Genomic DNA, 18,868 nt, shown 5'->3' on the forward strand with positions numbered 1-18,868 from the left:
AATCTTTCTATTTTTATCTAAAAGTTTTAGGTTTAAATTTCACCTCTAATTTAAAAAAAAAAACTATAATTATTAATTTTTTTTTCTAAAAAATATATAAATCCAGTTTAAAAATTTTCAAAATACATATGTCTTAATTATTCTCTTTTTCCATAACTTCTATATCTTTTTAGAATTGTGTTATTCATATCACTTTTTTGGTACATTTTCCATTTTTAATATAAAAGTGATTATTAATAAAAAGAATAAAATAATTAAAAATATTTAAAAGACAAAAAATAAATCAAAATAATTTAAAATTATCTTATTTTGTATTTATGTTATTTTATTTTTAATTTTTAATTATTATTAAAATAATAAAATAATATTAGATGTAATAAATATGTCATTATAAATATCACATGGGTATAAAATTATAAATATAAAATTAAATAAATAATTTTAAATTATTATCTCTCAAAAATATTACTGAAAAAATAATAAATATGTATTTTTTCCAAAATAGAAAAATATACAGTTTAGTTTTCATACATACTAGAAAACAATATAACTAGTTAAAGGTGATTGCCTTTTTCAGTTGCCATTTTAGCCAGTACAGTATCTATATATCCCTAGTAGTCTGCATAAATAAGTTAACTTTATGTTTTCTAAATTGTAATGGAAAAACCTTTATTAGAAGTAAGTAAGAGCCATAATAGTTACTTCAGATATAAAGAACATCTTTTAAGTTCAACACCAAGAGTAATGAACAATGCTGTATGCATTATAGTGGATGATGATGAGGGTTTATAATGTTATGAAGGACCTTCTTCACTTCCACGATGCTAATCTTCTTATTCTTCTTATTATTATTATTCCTTTTTCCATTTTCTTTCACCTTGCCTCTTAACTCCACCACAAACACCCTTTCATCATCACCCTTAAATGACGATTTTACCCCTCTCACCTCTATTCCCACCTCCTTCAATGTTCTCATCAAATCAAGCAACAACCCTTCCCTATTCATACACTCCACCTCCAACAAAATCTCACCCTCTATCACCGAAACCTCCACCGCCCTCTCCTTCCTCTTCTTTCCACTTCTCCGCCGTTGATCTTCCTCCTCCAGCTTCTTCACCTTCTCGTGCAACTGTTTCACGTACTCAATTGTGTCTCCTAATATAGAAGCCTTGTCCATTTTCGTCACATATGGTACCAACGACCTTAACGTGATGAACTTCTCGTTCAGCTTTTCGCGACGCCGCCGCTCCGCTGCCACGTGGCTGCTGATTAGGTCATCTTGTGGAGAAGGCATTATCGTTCTTTCCAATTGTTCTAGGGTTTCTGCTGAATTGTGGCGGTTTTGCTTGCGATGCAAGTATGGAACCCTAAACAATATGTTCTTGAGGAGCCGTTGGGGGTTTTCAACCACCGTCACCTGGTGGCAGTTATAAGCACGGCTGCTCCACGTGGCAAAAGCTGATTGGAAGGACAATAAGCCGCAAACAGCATCCGGCCGATGGCCGGAGCTGCCTTCAAGGATGGTGGACACCGTTTTAGAGTAGTGTGTGTGGCCTTCTAATGGAAGTGAAAAAATTAAAAGAAAACAAATTAATAAGATAAAAAAAAAAGAAATTAGAACTAAATTGATTTACAAAAATATTATTTGTATACTAAAATTAGCGACTAAAATCAGTCATCAATGTATTTATATATAAATATATATGTGAGTTTAATTTATTTTTAATATATATTTTATACTGATAACTGACTTTGGTAGCTGATTTTATTGTCCACATAACATAGTCGATTAATTTAACCTTTTTTTTCTTCGTAAATTGATTATGATTCAATTCAAATAATAGGTAATAATTAAACTGAGGGAGTGAAATGAAATAAACCTTGCTCCGTACATAGGTGAGATGTCTCGGCCTCTGAGTTATTATCATACTCATCACCATGTAGTAGTTCTGACACGATGGAACATGAAATATACTTTAGAAAATTGAAAACTATAATTTGACAAAGAACACTACGCAATGCAACCAAGAAAACTATATATTTTATTTGTCAATAGCTATATCAATTTATTATTATTATTATGAAATTGAAGGATAGTGTATAAAGAAGAGTGATGATGACAATAAAAATAATGTCTATCCATCTAATAAGCTACTAATAACGTGTTAAGGATTAATTTATCAGTTCGTTATATGCAGAAGGAAGAATGATATATAACAAGGGAAGAGTTTTAAGTGTATTGGGAACACCGGTGTTTCAGTTGTTTTAACCGTTGATCTGATTATAAAAAATATATATAATATATATTAATTGAAATCAACGGTTAAAACAACTGGAACACCCGTGGTTCCGGTACACTTGAAATTTTTCCTATAACAAGTATGACTTACTCACTTGAGACTTGAGTAATAAATATGGTTAATTTTAGCGGCGCCTATCATTTGGTGCTGAAGTTTGTCTAGTAACTTATTTTTTGGGATAATGTTACATAAATAGTATAATTTATATTTTTAAGTCAACGCTTAATTATTAATATTTAAAGTATTAAATAAAAGTATAATATTGATGAGTTTATTGGCTAAAAATATTAAATTATTAAAAAAATACTGATCAATAATATAAATTAAAATTGTTAATCTTTTAATTTTTTATTTTTTATAATAATTTTAAAATTAATTATTTAAAATTTATTGATTTTTATATTTTTAATTAAATATTAATTATTTAAAAGATTAAATAAATATAGTAGTTATTTTAATATTTTAAATTTTACTAAATAAATATAATAGTTAGTTTAAATATTTTAATCTTTTAGATTTTTTAAATAATATAGTAGTTATTCTAAAAAATTATATTAAAATATTAAAATTTAACAAGTGATCAAATTGATTTTTCAATTATTGAGTTTTACTATATAAAATAAATAATAATAAAAATTATAATTTAAAAAATTTTTAAAATGATTTAAATTTTAAAATAACTACTATATTATTTAATGAAATTTAAAATATTAAAATTTTAAATATATAATCAACAATAATTTGGTAAACTCATTTAAATTAAAAGAATTTACTAAAAAAATTACAATTTGAAATGTAAAATTTTAAAATACAAATGACAACATAATTTTATAATAATTTAATTATTTTTATTATTTTATGTAAAGAGAATTTTGTTTATTAAGGTCTAAAAGATAATATTAAAATTAGTATTATCAAAAAATATTAAAAATGTAATATTATGAAAAAAATAAAAAAAATTATATAAAAACTAATTTGATTAATTTTTAAAATTTTAGAAATGAAAATGACTTACGTCTAAATTTTTAGAGACTATTTTAATTATAAATAATTTTTTTACATGTCAAGTGACACGTGATGTGCTAGGTATACTGACACGTCAACTAATTATCTTATGACACGTGACATTAACCTACTACATCATTATGCTATATGACACTTAATGTGATACATCATCATCTAACTAACGAAAGAATCAATTTAACTTATATTTTATCTTTTAAAAACTAATATGACTAAAAAATTATTTAATAACTTAATTTAAAAAATAAGTGATCTCTTGTCATAAACAAATTTCACTATTAACCCTAAATCCTAATAATAATAAAGGTTTGGAAATGTCAAATTATTCAGCTCGGTGTGTGCACATATTTCAAGGAGACCACAGACATGGTAAATCCTTTGCATGGAACAGAATCAATCGATCATAGATATGTCAGTCCCTCAGTTAAGATAGTTATTAATTAAAGTCAATTCTATAGTATTTATAAGTTGATGTTTAAATTTTGTCTAATTTATTTTTTTAATAAGTTTTAAATTTTTTAAAAATTATTTATTGTTATATTTTTTAAATTAAATATTATTTTTTAACTTTTTCTAATAAATAAGCACTACCTTTTAAGCACTGTAGCATTCACCATTAATTAAATCTGATACGTAGTGGTTAGAAATTAATTGTGGCATTTGAACTTGTCCACTAATTTATTAAGGGATGACCTACATTCAATCTTATCCCAACAATGTGGGATTTTTTTTCCCCTCTCATTATTGTTGGGCAACGTGGATGAATTCTTCATCACTGAAGAGACTTTATTAAGGAGGAACTAAATAATAAAATATAACACAAAAAGACACCATATCATGTCAACTTAAAATTTTAACACATTAAATGAATACATTTTTTGTTTTACAGATTATTTATTTACTTTAATTTTTGAATACGAGACTAATTCTTTATACTACTCATATTCATACTACTTAACATTAAAAAAATATAGAAAACCAACTATAATATAAGTGAACTCAAATCAATTTTTATATTTTTAATTTTAAAATTTAAAAATTAGAATAGTAAAAAATTATTTTATTTTTTTAAAAACAGACTTTCTATTTTTTAACTAATTAATTCTAATTAATTACATTCCTAATTGGTTCTTTAGCAGAACCAATATTTGTAATTTTAAGAACTAATTGTTCATAAATTTTTGGCTTGGTTTTATTATATATATACTACCTCGTCACTGTTAAAGATTTTAGTGAAAGATAATCTTTTAATAAAACTATATATTCATCGCCAATCTCAGAAAAAGGAAAAAAAAAATTTGTTGCACATGTTGATTAAATATATAATAATATGCATGTACTTAATTGTATATTATGGGCTTGTTTGGGTGAGTTTCTAAAAAAAAGTTTTTTTTTAGTTATCCTTTTTTAAATGGTCTTATGGAAAAGTAAAAGTAATTTTATGTTTGGGTATCTCATCCAAAAAAATCTTTTTATCTATCAATTATATTTGGGTATAATAATATAGAAGTACTTTTTTGTTTATTTATTATATGAAAAACATCTTTTTTTTAAGAAAAAAATATCTTTTAAAAAAAATATAAATTACAGCTTTTCAAAAAAATATTTTTTTAATTTTTTAATACTTTTATTTTTATTATTAAAAATTTGTGAAACACATTAAAAAAAATCTTTTTTTTAATTAAAAAAATCTTTTTTTTTTTATCAAAATAATAGCGCCCAACAAGCACTATATCTAAGATTATATATCTATTTACCTAGTGAAGCTGCTGATTCTGGTGGAAGCAGCTCCAACCCGGCTGAGTTCAGCCGATTGGAGCCATCATCCGGCGATCCGGCTCGGCTACCGTCCTCTGCCACGACCGGCTCCTTAAGCTTGCTTTGTGGGAGGGTTGCTGTTTCTGAATCCAATAATAATTGAGCTTCTTCTGTAATGGGATTGGAGGCAGAGTTTTCAGATAGGGCATGCTTTGGTTGGGGACGGTGGTGATCTCCTATGAAGAAGCTCTTTACATGTTTGATTACGTTGATGTCTTCTTTTACCTAATAATAAGGAACCATACCCATTTAATTGGCTATTTATATAAAGATATATTTAATTAAAAGTAATAACTAAAATATAAGTAGTATTATATTAAACTATTTAACGATTTTTAATTACTATAATTATGTATATAAGAAAAAAATTTGAAAATTAACATTACAGTAATTTTTTTTTTATTTGAGACTGCCAAAATTTAGAAAGATATGTGACTCGAACTCGCGACTTCTTAATTGAATATAGGGAGTCTATGCCATTTGAACTATAACTCATTAGCAATATTACAGTAATATTTAATATTGTAAAATAAAATAATATCATTTTTAATTTTTATAATATCACTTATGAGATGATTCTTTTGCATTCTATTTGATATCAATTTATAGAATAAATGAGTGGCATTATAAAAAAATGACATCATCATTTTTTTTATATAACATTAACATTTGAAATTTAAAAAAAATCAAAATTTAGCTAAATGACTTTTGAAATTTAAACTTAACAAAAATTCATTTTTAGTGAATTTTTTAATAAACTTATTTGACAACTTATTATAATATAATTTAATTTTAATTTATTGTTAGTATAAAATAATTTTACATGTGTATTTAATTATGTAAGGTTACATCATAAAAATAACTATTATTTTTAATGATAGCATAATTGGTCATCTCAAAAATAGATATAATTATATAATTATGTAAAATATTTTATATTATAAATACATCAAAATTAAAATTATTATAATATTTGGTGAAATTAGATTTTCTAACATTACTCCTTAGGAGGATGCTCCCATAAAAATACGTAAAACTGATTTTTTTTTTTTTAACAATAACAATAAACTCAATTGTTATCAGATCCAATCAAACCGACTAACATAATCTACTGGATTATGATTTTTTTTTTAAATAAAAATTAGGAATATATTTGTCTTTTTATCAAAAAAATTAAATATAATTCGGTTTAAATTATATAAATCGGTCGGATCAAATAATCGGATCTAATAATTATAGTGTGAACAATTGGGTTTATTATTGTTATTATAATAAACAGATTTTATTTTAATTTATTAAAAAATAAATTATTAACCAATTTAATAAAAATATCCAATAATATTATGACACATATAAACGTCTTTAGAAAAAGACATTTTTAATATCTTTATCAAAGTCGGCTCCTACTCCTTATTTACCTTATCAATGGTGCCGACTTCAACGACGCCATCCAACATTGGAATGCACACCACTGTCTGCAGTACAGTTGGCATGGTACAAAACGCAATCACATGTTAATTAATTAAGACCTCATCAACACATACACACCACAATAACAACAGTTTGTTGAAGGACATTGTACCTTCACATGAGCACTCTGGCGGTGGAAAAATTTGCATATATAATCATTCACACAAGAGAAGCTATAGTAAGTACGTAACTGATGAATTATTATATGAATGGAAAATAATATAATTAAGTAAGAAAGTACCTTGGCAAGAATTGCTCTTGAAAATGTCTTGGTGTCCGTTTCGTTTGCACCTTGGAGCCAAACATGCTGCCTCCTCGCATATGCCTTTCCCGGCAACCTTTAATTAACAACAATATTATCATTACTTAAAATTCTATCTATCAAGCATAACATAAGATGTAAATCAGTTCTGCTTAGCAGCTATTAGTACATCCTAAAATTTGTTTAAGATGGGTTAGAAATATAATTATTTATATATTTTATTTTTATCAGTTTAAAGTTTTTAAAAATATAACTTTATGACATTGTATTAAAATTTATATAATTAAAAATTTTAAAGTGTTGAACTACAAAAAAAATATATACATAAAAATTTAAGTAAATACAAAAAGATTCTTGTTTAAGAAAACATATTAAATATATAATTATTTATACACCTTTGTTTATCAATTTAAATTTTTAGAGAAAATAATTCAATAACACAAAGAATTAGTTTTTGTTTTAAACAACAACTGGTCAACAAATTAACAGACAGAAAGAAAATAGGTAGGGACCAACATTAGGAAATGTTAAAAGAAAAGATAAAATATTAACCAAAAAAAATATTAGTTTTGAATATTTTTTAGCTAGGATAATGATGAGAGGAGTGATAGGAGCAAGTAATTTTTGTGATTTGTAACTATCAAATAACTATTAATAATATTTTTAATGGTTTGAGATTTCATCCAATGATGTGAAATTACTCATTTTTCTTTTGCTGATTACATGCTGACCAGAATTTAATAAAGTTGATAATCCTTTAGACTTTTCCTAATGGTAATTAGGCCAACGACCATGTACTTACCCTACACCAGGAGCAAAGGAGAAGGAGACACACATCAAATAGTACCATTCGGATTCGCTAAGATCCTCCGGCGACAAAGCGGTGGAAGGACGCGGAGTTGCCGGAGGATCAACAGCGAAGACGTGGTCTCCATGGCGATCAGACAATAGTAAGTCATAGAGGTCTCTAAGCTGGTTGCTTCTCTGGAGAGACGCCTCCTCATTATTACTACTACTCTTGTTAGCCTCTATTGCTTCAACTGTCCTCCTAATCTTAATTTCTCCATTGTAGAATCCATCACTCCACCTTAGAACTCTGCACATTTGTTATGATGAATAAATTATTATTTGTACTATCAAAGATATAGATGTCGACAAATATACCCATATAAAAATAAAACGACAATTATAACCATGGAAGATGGCTTCCGTGTGCTAAGAGTACCCGGACGTTGGTTACACAATTGATCCGTTAGGATATTCTTGGCACACGAGAGCTATCTTCCGTGGGTACAATTGTCGTTTTATTCTTATATGGATACATTTGTCAGCGTTTATATCTTTCATAAATACAAATAGTAATTTATTTTTATTATGATAATTATTTTATGTACTTCTCTAGCTTCCTTATTATAATTAACAAGTAAAATTTGACCATCTCTTTATAATTCAATAGTAGTAGCCAATTTTAAGGGGGAAAAAAGTTAGATAACAGACACAGTGTCCTTTATTCTAAAAACTTAAATTGATAAGAAGATCAAAGACCGTAAATAATTATATCTCAGACAATAACTAACTCTAGTTATGAGTTAGCAAAAAATGTTATTTCTGTCTTAACTAAGTGTTTGAGAGTTTCATCGATTATCTATCTATCCCTGAATTTGAGGAAGAAGATGATGAGATACCTTTGTTGTGGAGAGAGTTGCCAAAAGATGGTGTAAGTCCAGTGAAGTGATTGAACCGCAGCCTGCAGCATGCTTTGAACCCTGCTACAGCTTGGCATTGTTATTATAACCTTGATTGAGTGAGATGAAGAAGAAATGTTGTTTTATTTTCCAAAATATATGATATAATATAATGGGAGATATTATTAGAGACTATATTTTCAGCTCAAAGGCCGAAAATATATATATACAAGGGAAGGAGAATTTCAAATTAAATGAGACGAGCACGTGCAGAATATGAGAAATTAAGAAAGCTTGACTTTCACATAGGGAAATAATTTCATTCATGTGGAGGCTAGTATAATTAGCATGTGAGTTTTTAATTGCAAATTACAAATGTTATCATCATCTAAGCATATATATCGTTGAGTGAACAATAACAGATGCGAATAACATAAACAACAAATTGTGTTTTAAGTTTATTAACCATCTAATTTTATTTAATCTATTATTTACGTTGTTAAAAAAAATATTATTCTTCTATATTTTTTCATAACTGAAATATATGTTAAAAAAATTAGTTAAAAATCTTTAAAATTTATCTTATTTATTATTTATTAAATAAAATAAATTTAAACTAATTTTTTATTTTTCTAACATTACTGCATATTTAATTTGTTTGTTAATTAAGAATACAAACGTGGAAGTCTGTTTTTTCATATAAAAGATGAAATTGTGATAATTCTAATGATGTTAATTATTAGACGTAAGAAATTATTTTTAAATTACTTTTATGTTTTTATTTTTTTTTTTTTACTTGATGTAAGTACAGTAGCACATTCATATAGATATAGTTGGAACACGGCGTACAAATTAAAATTGTTTAATGAGGAAGTATAGAGAGCCAATGGAATATCTGTACAATGTGTACAATTGAGGTTTTGAGATATCCGATTTAGTGTTAAAGATATAATCATTAGTGTTACTTTTTCCTATCAGCTCAAGCGTGGTTTCATGATATGGTATTAGAGCTCTAGATCCAAAAGGTCAATAGTTTAATCCTTGGTAAACCCCAAAATTAACTTAAACTTTTGGGATAAGTGGTTTCATGACATGAAATGTTTATTATTCTGGTACCCGAATGGTTATTCTGAATAGTAGAGGTGATGTTTATTTTTTAATTCATAGTCCATTGTACAAATATTTTATTAACTTCTTAGCGGAATTCTTGTTTAATTTTACGTACATATGGCAATTTTGTTTTTACACTAAATAATCTTTTAAAAATACTTTATTTACTAATAATTAATTATTCTCCAAAAGGAAGAATAGAAATTAGTAAACTATACATCATATTATTATGCAAACTAAAACGGATTCGACTAGATAATAATAATAATAATAATAATAATAATAATAATAATAATAATAATAATAATAATAATAATAATAATAATAATAATAATAATAATAATAATAATAATAATAATCTCTTTTAATTAAGCCTAGATATATATCAAAGCCAACCATATAGCAGTGCTTTTAGAGAAATTCCATGTATAGTTTATTTAATTTTGACTGGTTGGTTTACCAGACGGTCTTAGCCTATATATAACAACAAAAAATATTGAGAGTGAGAGTGTTGGTGGCTATAAATACAGTGCTAGGGTTTGGCTGCAACCATTATTATTAATTCATAAAAAATATTACACGTCCAAATAAAAAATCAATCATTATATAAATATATATAATTTAAACTCAATTTTAATTTATATTCTATATAGATGATTAATTTGATAATTAATTTTTAATATACTCTTAACGTAATTGTTAATTCATTTTAATTTATTCCATGTGGCTGAAAAAAATATTAATTATTAACTTCTAAAAAGATACAGATTACAACAAAATAACTTTCAAATATATTAATTAAGACAATAGAATGAAGTCTAAAAATATAATGTTTGAAAAAATTTGCTCATAGTCATTCAATCAAATATTAAGTTATTAATAGGCATCATCACTATCACCACTTTCCCACCAACCCTAATAACTAACAACCACAACAACATCATCATCAATAACAACCGTCACCATCACCATTACGGCCAACACCAACCACCACGGCCATGAAGAGTGAGACCATGAAAATCGGTGGTGATGATAGCGGTAAAAATAATGGAGATGGTAAAGTTAAATTAATCATTTTATAAAAATTAATATTTAATTGAATAAATTAACGGTTGACTCAATATTTGAGTTAATTTTGTCAAATAAAAATTATTTTTCGAAGGATCATTTTGTTGTTACTAGTTTTGGGAATCATTTAATTTGATCAAAATTTGCAATTATCAGACACCAAAATAACTATTTAATACACATATTTTTTTTTTTTTTGGTTTACACGGTATCCCCCAACCCGGCAGGTCAAGGACTAATCCGTCGCGATACTGAGCTCCATTTAAGGGTTTGCCGCTGGCCAATGGGTTGCTGCATGCACAAGGCGGGATTCGAACCCCCGACACTTGCTTAAGCAGACTAGTGAGCTAACCACTAGACCAACCCAACTTGGTTTAATACACATATTTTAATTGTGTTGTATAATTCAATTTTAAATTGAAGTTAACTCAAAAATAAAAATATATATCCATTTAAAAATATAATTAATTATTAAAACTATATATAATTTTTTATGGATAATTTAGTAAAAAAAATAAAAAAAGAGTATATTTAAATAAAGAGTGAAAGTTTTTACTAAATTTATAAAAAACATGTGAAATTGCAAATAATATATTTTTTTATTTGGCCGTTTCTTTACTAAAAGAAACAATCTTTATTCTTTAACAAATATGCCAAAGTATTATCTATTTTAGTATTGAAGGATTATTTTGTCTAACCCTTTAACATAATTCAAAATGGTTAAAAAATAAACTCCATAGGAAAAGATATGGTTCTCATTAGTAATTGTTGTTTTATCTTGACAGTTTGACAATTGACACTTAATAATTAGAAAAGAATATATATATATAAAATATGTGTGTGTATAAAATTTCAGCACTTCAATTAATACTTAGGTACGTCATGAGAATCATAATAAACGTTTCTTGTAGTAGTAAAATTGCCTTGTTTGCATTTTGGATGAACATACATGTGATTTAACTGATGATGTCCCTATCAAGAAGTTATTAGATGAACAATGATTTAAGTAATTATGATTCAAATAAAATTCAATTTGAGAGATGAGGGATGTGACCTTCTTCAGAAAATTAAATTAACACAAGAAATTAAAAACAAAGAGTGTGCAACACTTGAGAAAGTATGAATAGGTAGTGTACATGATAATCTAATTTAGAAATCTTATTGGCATCTGTGACAGAAATAAAATGTGTTTGAAGCAATATTTAATTGGGTAATGCTAGAAGACAAAAAAAACAGCCAGAACTTGTCTTATTTAACATTTATTAATTGTCGCAACAATTAATGAATGCTAAATAAAGCAAGTTATGACTGTTTTTGGGGATTTTCTTTGGTTACCAAACATTTTCGTATTTAATTTACATATATAGATAGATAGAATGATAAAATGATGTATATATATTAGAGTTGCATGTAGAAATATTAAGACAACATAGAAAATATTTTCTTCATCTATTTTCTATAAAAGAACCAAAAAAATTCTTTTTATATATTATTAATTTCCCCATTTATATCATGTCTCATCTCTAAAAGACAGCCTTATGTATGATTGCAATTTTCTCATTTATTTCTTAGCTTTTCTATAGTAACCTCTAGTGGATACAATAATAGATTATTATGTGAGTTCGATTCTTTTAACATTCTCTTTTTCTTTATTTTATATATACTAAATTTTTTCTTTAGAGTAAAGATGAAACTATAAAAAAAAAATTGTCATAAAAACTTTAATTATTTAAAAAAACACATCAGTATAATTCAAACATAAAATCTTTAATATAGTATCATAAAATTATTCATTTCTTTTCAAATATAACTATTTTCTCTGTTTTAAAATAATTATTAATTTCATTTTTTGAATTTATTGAAAATAGATACATTTTTCTTAAAAAAATAAAAACAACAATTATTTAAAAATAAAAGAAGTGATAGTTTATGCCTAAAACAAGGATTGGTAGTTTGATAAGAGGATTTAGGAATTCATGTACGAATCAGTTCACGTAGATGCATATTGGAAATTGATCCTTTCAATTGTTAAAAAAAATTAAGAAGATTCATTTCTGACGAATATTTCTTTTGGATAGGATTGAAGAAAAGATTTTTTTTTTTATGATATTTTTAATCCAATAAATAAAAAATTAATTTGTCCTAGATCAAAATTTTATTTAAGAATTCACTATTAATCAATAATAAGGGTTATATTAGGTAACTAATGATTTTTGTAAACAATATAAACAACCACCAATAAAATTAAAATACACTACACCTCCAAATTATTCACCTAAATTTTAATATTAGAATAACAATCCACACACCTAGTGAAATAAACATCCAATATATCCATTTTTCACATTATTTAGTATATTTATTGTCTACTTATATTTTTGGGATAAGTATGATTTTGGTCCCTAAAGTAGAGGCTGAAAATTTATTTCGTCCCCCAACTTTTTTTTACTCTAAAATGGTCCCCAAGGTTTCAGTTTGTTTTAAAATCGTCCTTTTTACCAATTTCATTTTTTTTATTACCAAACTACCCTTTATTAAAAAAATTATAAAATAAAATAAATATAAAATAAATTAAAAAAAAAGAAAGGGATAGATACGGGGTGGGGAAAGAAAGAAAAGGGATGGGGGGGAAGAAAAAGGGGGCAGGGAGAGGGGGAAGGGAAGGGGACCGCCGCCCGCCGCCTTGCCGCCCTGCACCGCACCACCTTCTTTTTCTTCTTTTTCTCCTCTCCTCGCCGCCGCCACCGATCTTTCTTACCGCCGCCGCCGCCGCTCTGCTCCTCGGGGAAAGGGGGAAGGGAACGCGAAGGGAGAAGAGGGGGAGGGGGGTTTCGGGACGGGAAGAAGAGGGGGAAGGGGAAGGGTCCTCGCCGCCGCCACCGGTTTTCACGGACGCCGCCGCTCTTCGCTGCCGCCGCCACCGCTGCTCCTCGCCGGTTTCTAGTTTCTTGTGGTTTCTTCTGGTTCTGCTGCTTCTGCATGCTTATGATTATCAATCTGGTTTCTGTGTTGTTGTTGTTCTTTTGATTCCATTATGATTATCGTTTTTCTGATTTTGGGTTCTGAGTTTTGACGATGACCATGATTTTGAGTTCTGAGTTTTGATTCCATTATTATTGTTCTTCTATTGTTGTTTGTTTGAGTTCAGATGATTCTGAGTTTTATTGTTGTTTGTTTGAGTTCAGATTATGATTTTCTGAGTTTTGATGATGATGATTTTTCTGAGTTCTGAGTTCGGTGTTGCTTCTACTTCTGTTTTGCTTCAGCTTCTGGGTTCAGCTTTGGCTTCTGGGTTCAGCTTTGCTTGCTGCTGTTCTTCCGCTTCTGCTTGCTGTTCTTCTGATTTTCAATTTTGTTTATGGTTCTGATGATAATGATAATGACCATGATGATAATGGTGGTGGTGGTGGGTTCTTCTGATTTTCAATTTTGTCATTGTTGTTGTTGTTATCCATTGTTGGCTGTTTTTTTTTTTTTTTCCGGGTTTGTGCATCTCGTTCTGCTTCCGTTAATGTTGAAGAAGAAGAGGAGGAAGAAGATGGGAGGGGAGGGGAGGGGAGGGGAGGGGAGGGGAGGGTATTTTCTTCCGAAGGACGATTTTAAAGCAAACTGAAACTTTGGGGATCATTTTAGAGCGAAAAAAAGTTGGGGGACGAAATAAATTTTCAGCCCCTACTTTGGGGACCAAAATCATACTTATCCCTATATTTTTTTATAAATTATTATATACACAAGGTGAGATTCGATGACAAAGCCAAGTTGGTTGAAGAAGAAGATATTAATTAGGTTTCAATCGACTCACAAAAAATGCGCATGCAGGGGGAGTAGATCCTCTCCAGTGAGAAAAAAACTGGATGGTATTCAGTGTTTAATCTAATCATTTATTGTTCTCTCTTATTTATTTTTGGTCTCACTTATAAAATTAAAAGTAAAAAATCACACTGTATTCTATCAATTATAAAAAAACTGAAGAGGATCATTTTCCGCATGGAGCATTAAGAAATGACAGAGAAACAAAGCAAGACACAGTCCATGTTGCCGTATCAATGGACCTTGCCAATTAAATTTAGGGCCCTTAAATTTATTATTGTCCTGGGCCTAGTGCCCTGTAATCTAACCAAACAATAAAATATTATTGTCCCACAATATATAAAAACAACTTAATTAGCATTTAGTAGTAGCAATAGAAGAGAAAGGATATGCCAAAAAAAAAAGGAGAAAGGAACATGTATAATAATCAGTGTTATGGATGAAAATTATTTTAATATCATATGATTATATACTTTAAAAGAGAATATAGGTTATTATAATTTTTGAACAAAACAAAAATATTAATATAGTCACAAAATAAATATTAACAACATTTGATAATTCAAAAGATAATAAACTCAATAATTTTGATTATTGTTTGCTAACATAATACAATAAAGATAAATAGTTAGCTTTTTAGCAATATAAAATGTTACTAGTTTTTATAAAATATAATTCTCTATTTCTATGATTTTTTGAGGGTCATTGGAATAATCAAAATATAGATATTATGTATATCATAATAAATATGATAATAAAAATATTAATATATTCAGTGAAAATTATTTTAATTAAAGGGTTAATGTGCAAATAGATTGTGGTGTATGTAATTCATGAATAATAAAGCCACAAACTCTATCAACTTCATTTTAGTAAAATAGTTTTGTCATATTTTGCATAATACTTTGTTATTAAATTTCTCAAACTTAGTTTGTTGCATTATGCGCATAATATATAACAATACAAAGTTATCATTTTAATTTATCTGTATTCACTTTATACCATATATATATAAACTTAGTAAGAGTATTACGAATAGCAATCTCCGAATAATGTAATATGTGTGAATTTGAAAATAACATTACACCAAATTAAATAAATAACTACGTTTATTTAATTTTATGACACTTATATTTAAGAGTATTTATTCAAAAATATTGTGACACTTTTTAATGTAACTTTTTAACCGCTAGTTTTATCATCTATATGAATATATCTCTCTTTTTCTTATTTTCCATTCTTTCAAAAGACCAAAACCCCTTATAGCTTCCGTTTGAGATTGAAAAGATAAAAAAAAAGTCACAGAATTTAATAATCGAACCGTGACTAAATATAACATAAAAAACACTAAGTGTTATAAATTAATAATGATTTTATATTTCAAAAATCATCACAAATAATTTAGTAACGGTTTTTATTAATGATAGTCTAAAATGATCGTTCTGTCAGCTGATGATGCTCAAATTGTGATGTTTTTCTAATCATTACAAAAAAAATTAGCTACAATAAATAATAAAAAAATCATTGCAAAGATACTATTTTATTATGGTGTAAGTCTATAAATATGAATATACTTATGCCTATGAATAGTATTATTACATATAAATAAACAATAACAAATCCTATGTAAATATATAGTTCCGTATGAAAAAAAAAATAGATTGAATAAAGTATTGACTAAAAAATTATAAATATGTCAACTCACAACTTGAATTTAAAGAATCAAAGATAATTTTATTGTACATATGTTCCGATCTGGTCCAATATTCTGACCCGGTCGACTCGACGGGTATGTAAAACCCGAGTCGGGAGGAAATCCAAGACACTTTCTCCCCTCTCGCGAGATACATGACAGTTGGGGAAGGAAGTTTTTTGGAAGGTGGGTCTGCTTCCGTGGGATTGGACTCGTCCTAGGTGCAGACTATATAAGGGGAAGGTCCTACTCCTCCCTCGAAGTACGTCACCTGATCCTCACTTTTTCTGCCATCTCTTACGAAATCTGACTTGAGCGTTGAAGTTCCTTTTGCAGGTGACTCTCCCTTATCGCTTCATCAACCCGGGAGATCGTGAAGCTACATTCTTCTCCCTTCAACGTTTGTCCAAGAGGTCCAATCACGCACAAACGATCCGAGTCCAGGCCTCTGTCATCCCTATATACACAATATTTTCGACCCGTTCAGGAGCCGACCTTCTGAACAGATTATATTCCTCTCCACAAAAATTCTTTTAAAACTATTGATATAAAAAGATAATATTTTAAAGAAATTATTTACAGAAGGAGGAACAACGAAGGAAAACATTTGGTTTATTATTATTATTATTATTATTATTTAATTTAAATTTTCTTGTCCTTCTTCGTCAGTAGCTTACGTTTATCATTCATATTTTTCCCCCAAAAGTATTACATTATCATGAGATAACGTTTACCCAAAAAAGTATGATTTTTATCCTTAATATTTTCAAAAAAATTTAAAATTATTATTTGTTTCAAATGGTCTCAAACGTTTAATTATGGGTCATGGCAGCATGCAGAGGAGAGCATATAATCAGAAAACCCGGTGTGATAGATATATAGTGGTCTCTCCACTTATCAAATATCTCATTGAGAAAAAGCTTATAAACTTTGTGGTCATCATTCTCCTATCATTTCATGGATAATTGCTCGAATTCATTGCACCCCATCAAGGGATTTCAATCATCATTTCTTTTTTACTTTCCAAGCACTATTATTTCATATATATATACTTGCTTCTTCTAAGATCCTTATTACCTAATTTATGCACTACTATATTGACTTGCAACCCAATCTCTTTCATCATCATTATTAATCTCTCTCTATCTATATCTATATTCTATTTACATGATGGTGCTATAGCCTACTAGTGTGGTTTATCCCATAACTAATTAATTATTTATGCTAATAGTTCAATGTATATACACTACATTTAGAATGTTTACACTAATAGGTTATTATTCTTTTTAGGTTTATTTCATAACAGTACATGTCTTAACAATTAAAAATATATAGGGTAAAATATTAAATTCGTCTTCTACGGCGTGATTTTGTTTTTATTTTTAAGATTTAAAGTGTTTTATTTGAATACAAAAAAATTTCGTTTAGTTTCAATATAACGTAGTCTCATGTAGCTAAAGCCTAAAAATATGTAGCAGCCATGCATTTCAATTAATTGAATAATGTTTGAAAAGAAGCAGGGTTAATAAAGTGGACATACATATATTTTATTATGCGCTGACTATCATTGCAATTGAATGAGTAAAATATTTATAAATAAATAAATAAAAAAAATACATATACTCCATTGCAGCTTGAACCATTGGTGCGTGCTGCGACTCTGGTTGATAAGGGGACACCATTTTCAATATAGGGTAACATAGATACAATACATTCAACATCAAACTGATAGGCTTTGCGAACATACTATACGACTTTCCTTAAAGTCGTCGTCATCATATTATTATCATTTTATTTTGGTTTAATTATTCTATTGGTCCTATAGTTTCGTAAAATTTTTAATTAGGTCTCTATACTTTTTTTTCTTTTTAATTGGGTCCCTACACCAAATTTTTTTTTTCAATTAAGTCTCTTTTAGTAGTAATTGACTTAATTTTATAGGAACCCAACTAAAAAAAAAATTGGTACAAGGATTTAAATAAAAGGGAAAAAAGTGTAGGAACTCAATTAAAAAAAAATTTGGTGTAAGGACTCAATTAAAAGAAAAAAGTATAGGAACCTAATTGAAAATTTTGCGAAACTATAAGAACCAGCAGAGTAATTAAACTTTTTACTTTCTTTCAATTTATTATCATATTATATATATATATATATCTCCTGAGATGTCAAACACCAATGTAGTATCGTCGGAAAATGCCATTGTGGAGATCAAATTAAACCTAAATATTAGATAAATAGAATCATTTTTTGTCGAGTAGTTAGTTCACTCGTCCATTTAAATAAGTATTGTGAAGTTTGAATTTTATTTTTGTGCATGCAAGCAAGCTATTGACTAGCGATAAATCCTTAAATAAAGTTCAAATTCGCAACCAATTAATTTTTAGCTTATTGAATTGGAGGATATATATTGTAAACAAAAAAAATCATTGCATGTATAAATTATATATAACTTTTCATGTTAGTTTAAATTTGGTTTAGTTACTTTTTTATTTTTTATAATTTTATCAAATTTATAATTAGATTTTTATATTATTTTTAATTTTTTAATTCAGTATAAAACAAATAAAAAAATTATAGAGAATTCAAGTAAATTCAAAATATTTAAAATAAAATATAAAATTTAAATAAA

The 18,868-nt window shown here is 27.4% G+C and overlaps 2 protein-coding genes across 2 annotated transcripts; one reads left to right on the forward strand and one right to left on the reverse strand.

Annotated features, from left to right (window-relative positions):
- Positions 1–652: 652 nt before the first annotated feature.
- On the reverse strand, positions 653–8,733 carry LOC107645168 (basic helix-loop-helix protein A-like). The gene is made up of 8 exons (XM_016349133.3): positions 8,559–8,733; positions 7,676–7,969; positions 6,853–6,949; positions 6,724–6,738; positions 6,560–6,616; positions 5,081–5,366; positions 1,881–1,949; positions 653–1,557 (listed from the first exon to the last, which is right to left on the reverse strand). Exons 1-8 carry the CDS (start codon positions 8,654–8,656, stop codon positions 764–766), a joined length of 1,710 nt encoding a protein of 569 aa, XP_016204619.1. The 5' UTR covers positions 8,657–8,733; the 3' UTR covers positions 653–763.
- Positions 8,734–13,357: 4,624 nt separating this feature from the next.
- Positions 13,358–14,156, forward strand: LOC148554412 (uncharacterized). Its single transcript, XM_088489991.1, has 2 exons — positions 13,358–13,689; positions 14,003–14,156. The coding sequence occupies exons 1-2, from the start codon at positions 13,358–13,360 to the stop codon at positions 14,154–14,156; spliced, it is 486 nt and encodes a 161-aa protein (XP_088346117.1).
- Positions 14,157–18,868: the final 4,712 nt, after the last annotated feature.

This window comes from Arachis ipaensis, chromosome B6 (genome assembly GCF_059453495.1).
Source record: "Arachis ipaensis isolate K30076 ecotype BB chromosome B6, ASM5945349v1, whole genome shotgun sequence".
In the NCBI taxonomy this organism is placed as follows: Eukaryota; Viridiplantae; Streptophyta; class Magnoliopsida; order Fabales; family Fabaceae; genus Arachis; species Arachis ipaensis.

Coding starts and splice junctions, on each gene's coding strand:
- LOC107645168 (XM_016349133.3), bottom strand. CDS start 8,656: ATGCCAAGCTGTAGCAGGGTTCAAAGCATGCTGCAGGCTGCGGTTCAA. Junction 5,367..6,559: donor AAGTCGGCACCATTGATAAG/GTAAATAAGGAG, acceptor CCTTATTATTAG/GTAAAAGAAGACATCAACGT. Junction 1,950..5,080: donor AGAATCAGCAGCTTCACTAG/GTAAATAGATAT, acceptor CCATCGTGTCAG/AACTACTACATGGTGATGAG.
- LOC148554412 (XM_088489991.1), top strand. CDS start 13,358: ATGGGGGGGAAGAAAAAGGGGGCAGGGAGAGGGGGAAGGGAAGGGGAC. Junction 13,690..14,002: donor CCGGTTTCTAGTTTCTTGTG/GTTTCTTCTGGT, acceptor GTTTTGCTTCAG/CTTCTGGGTTCAGCTTTGGC.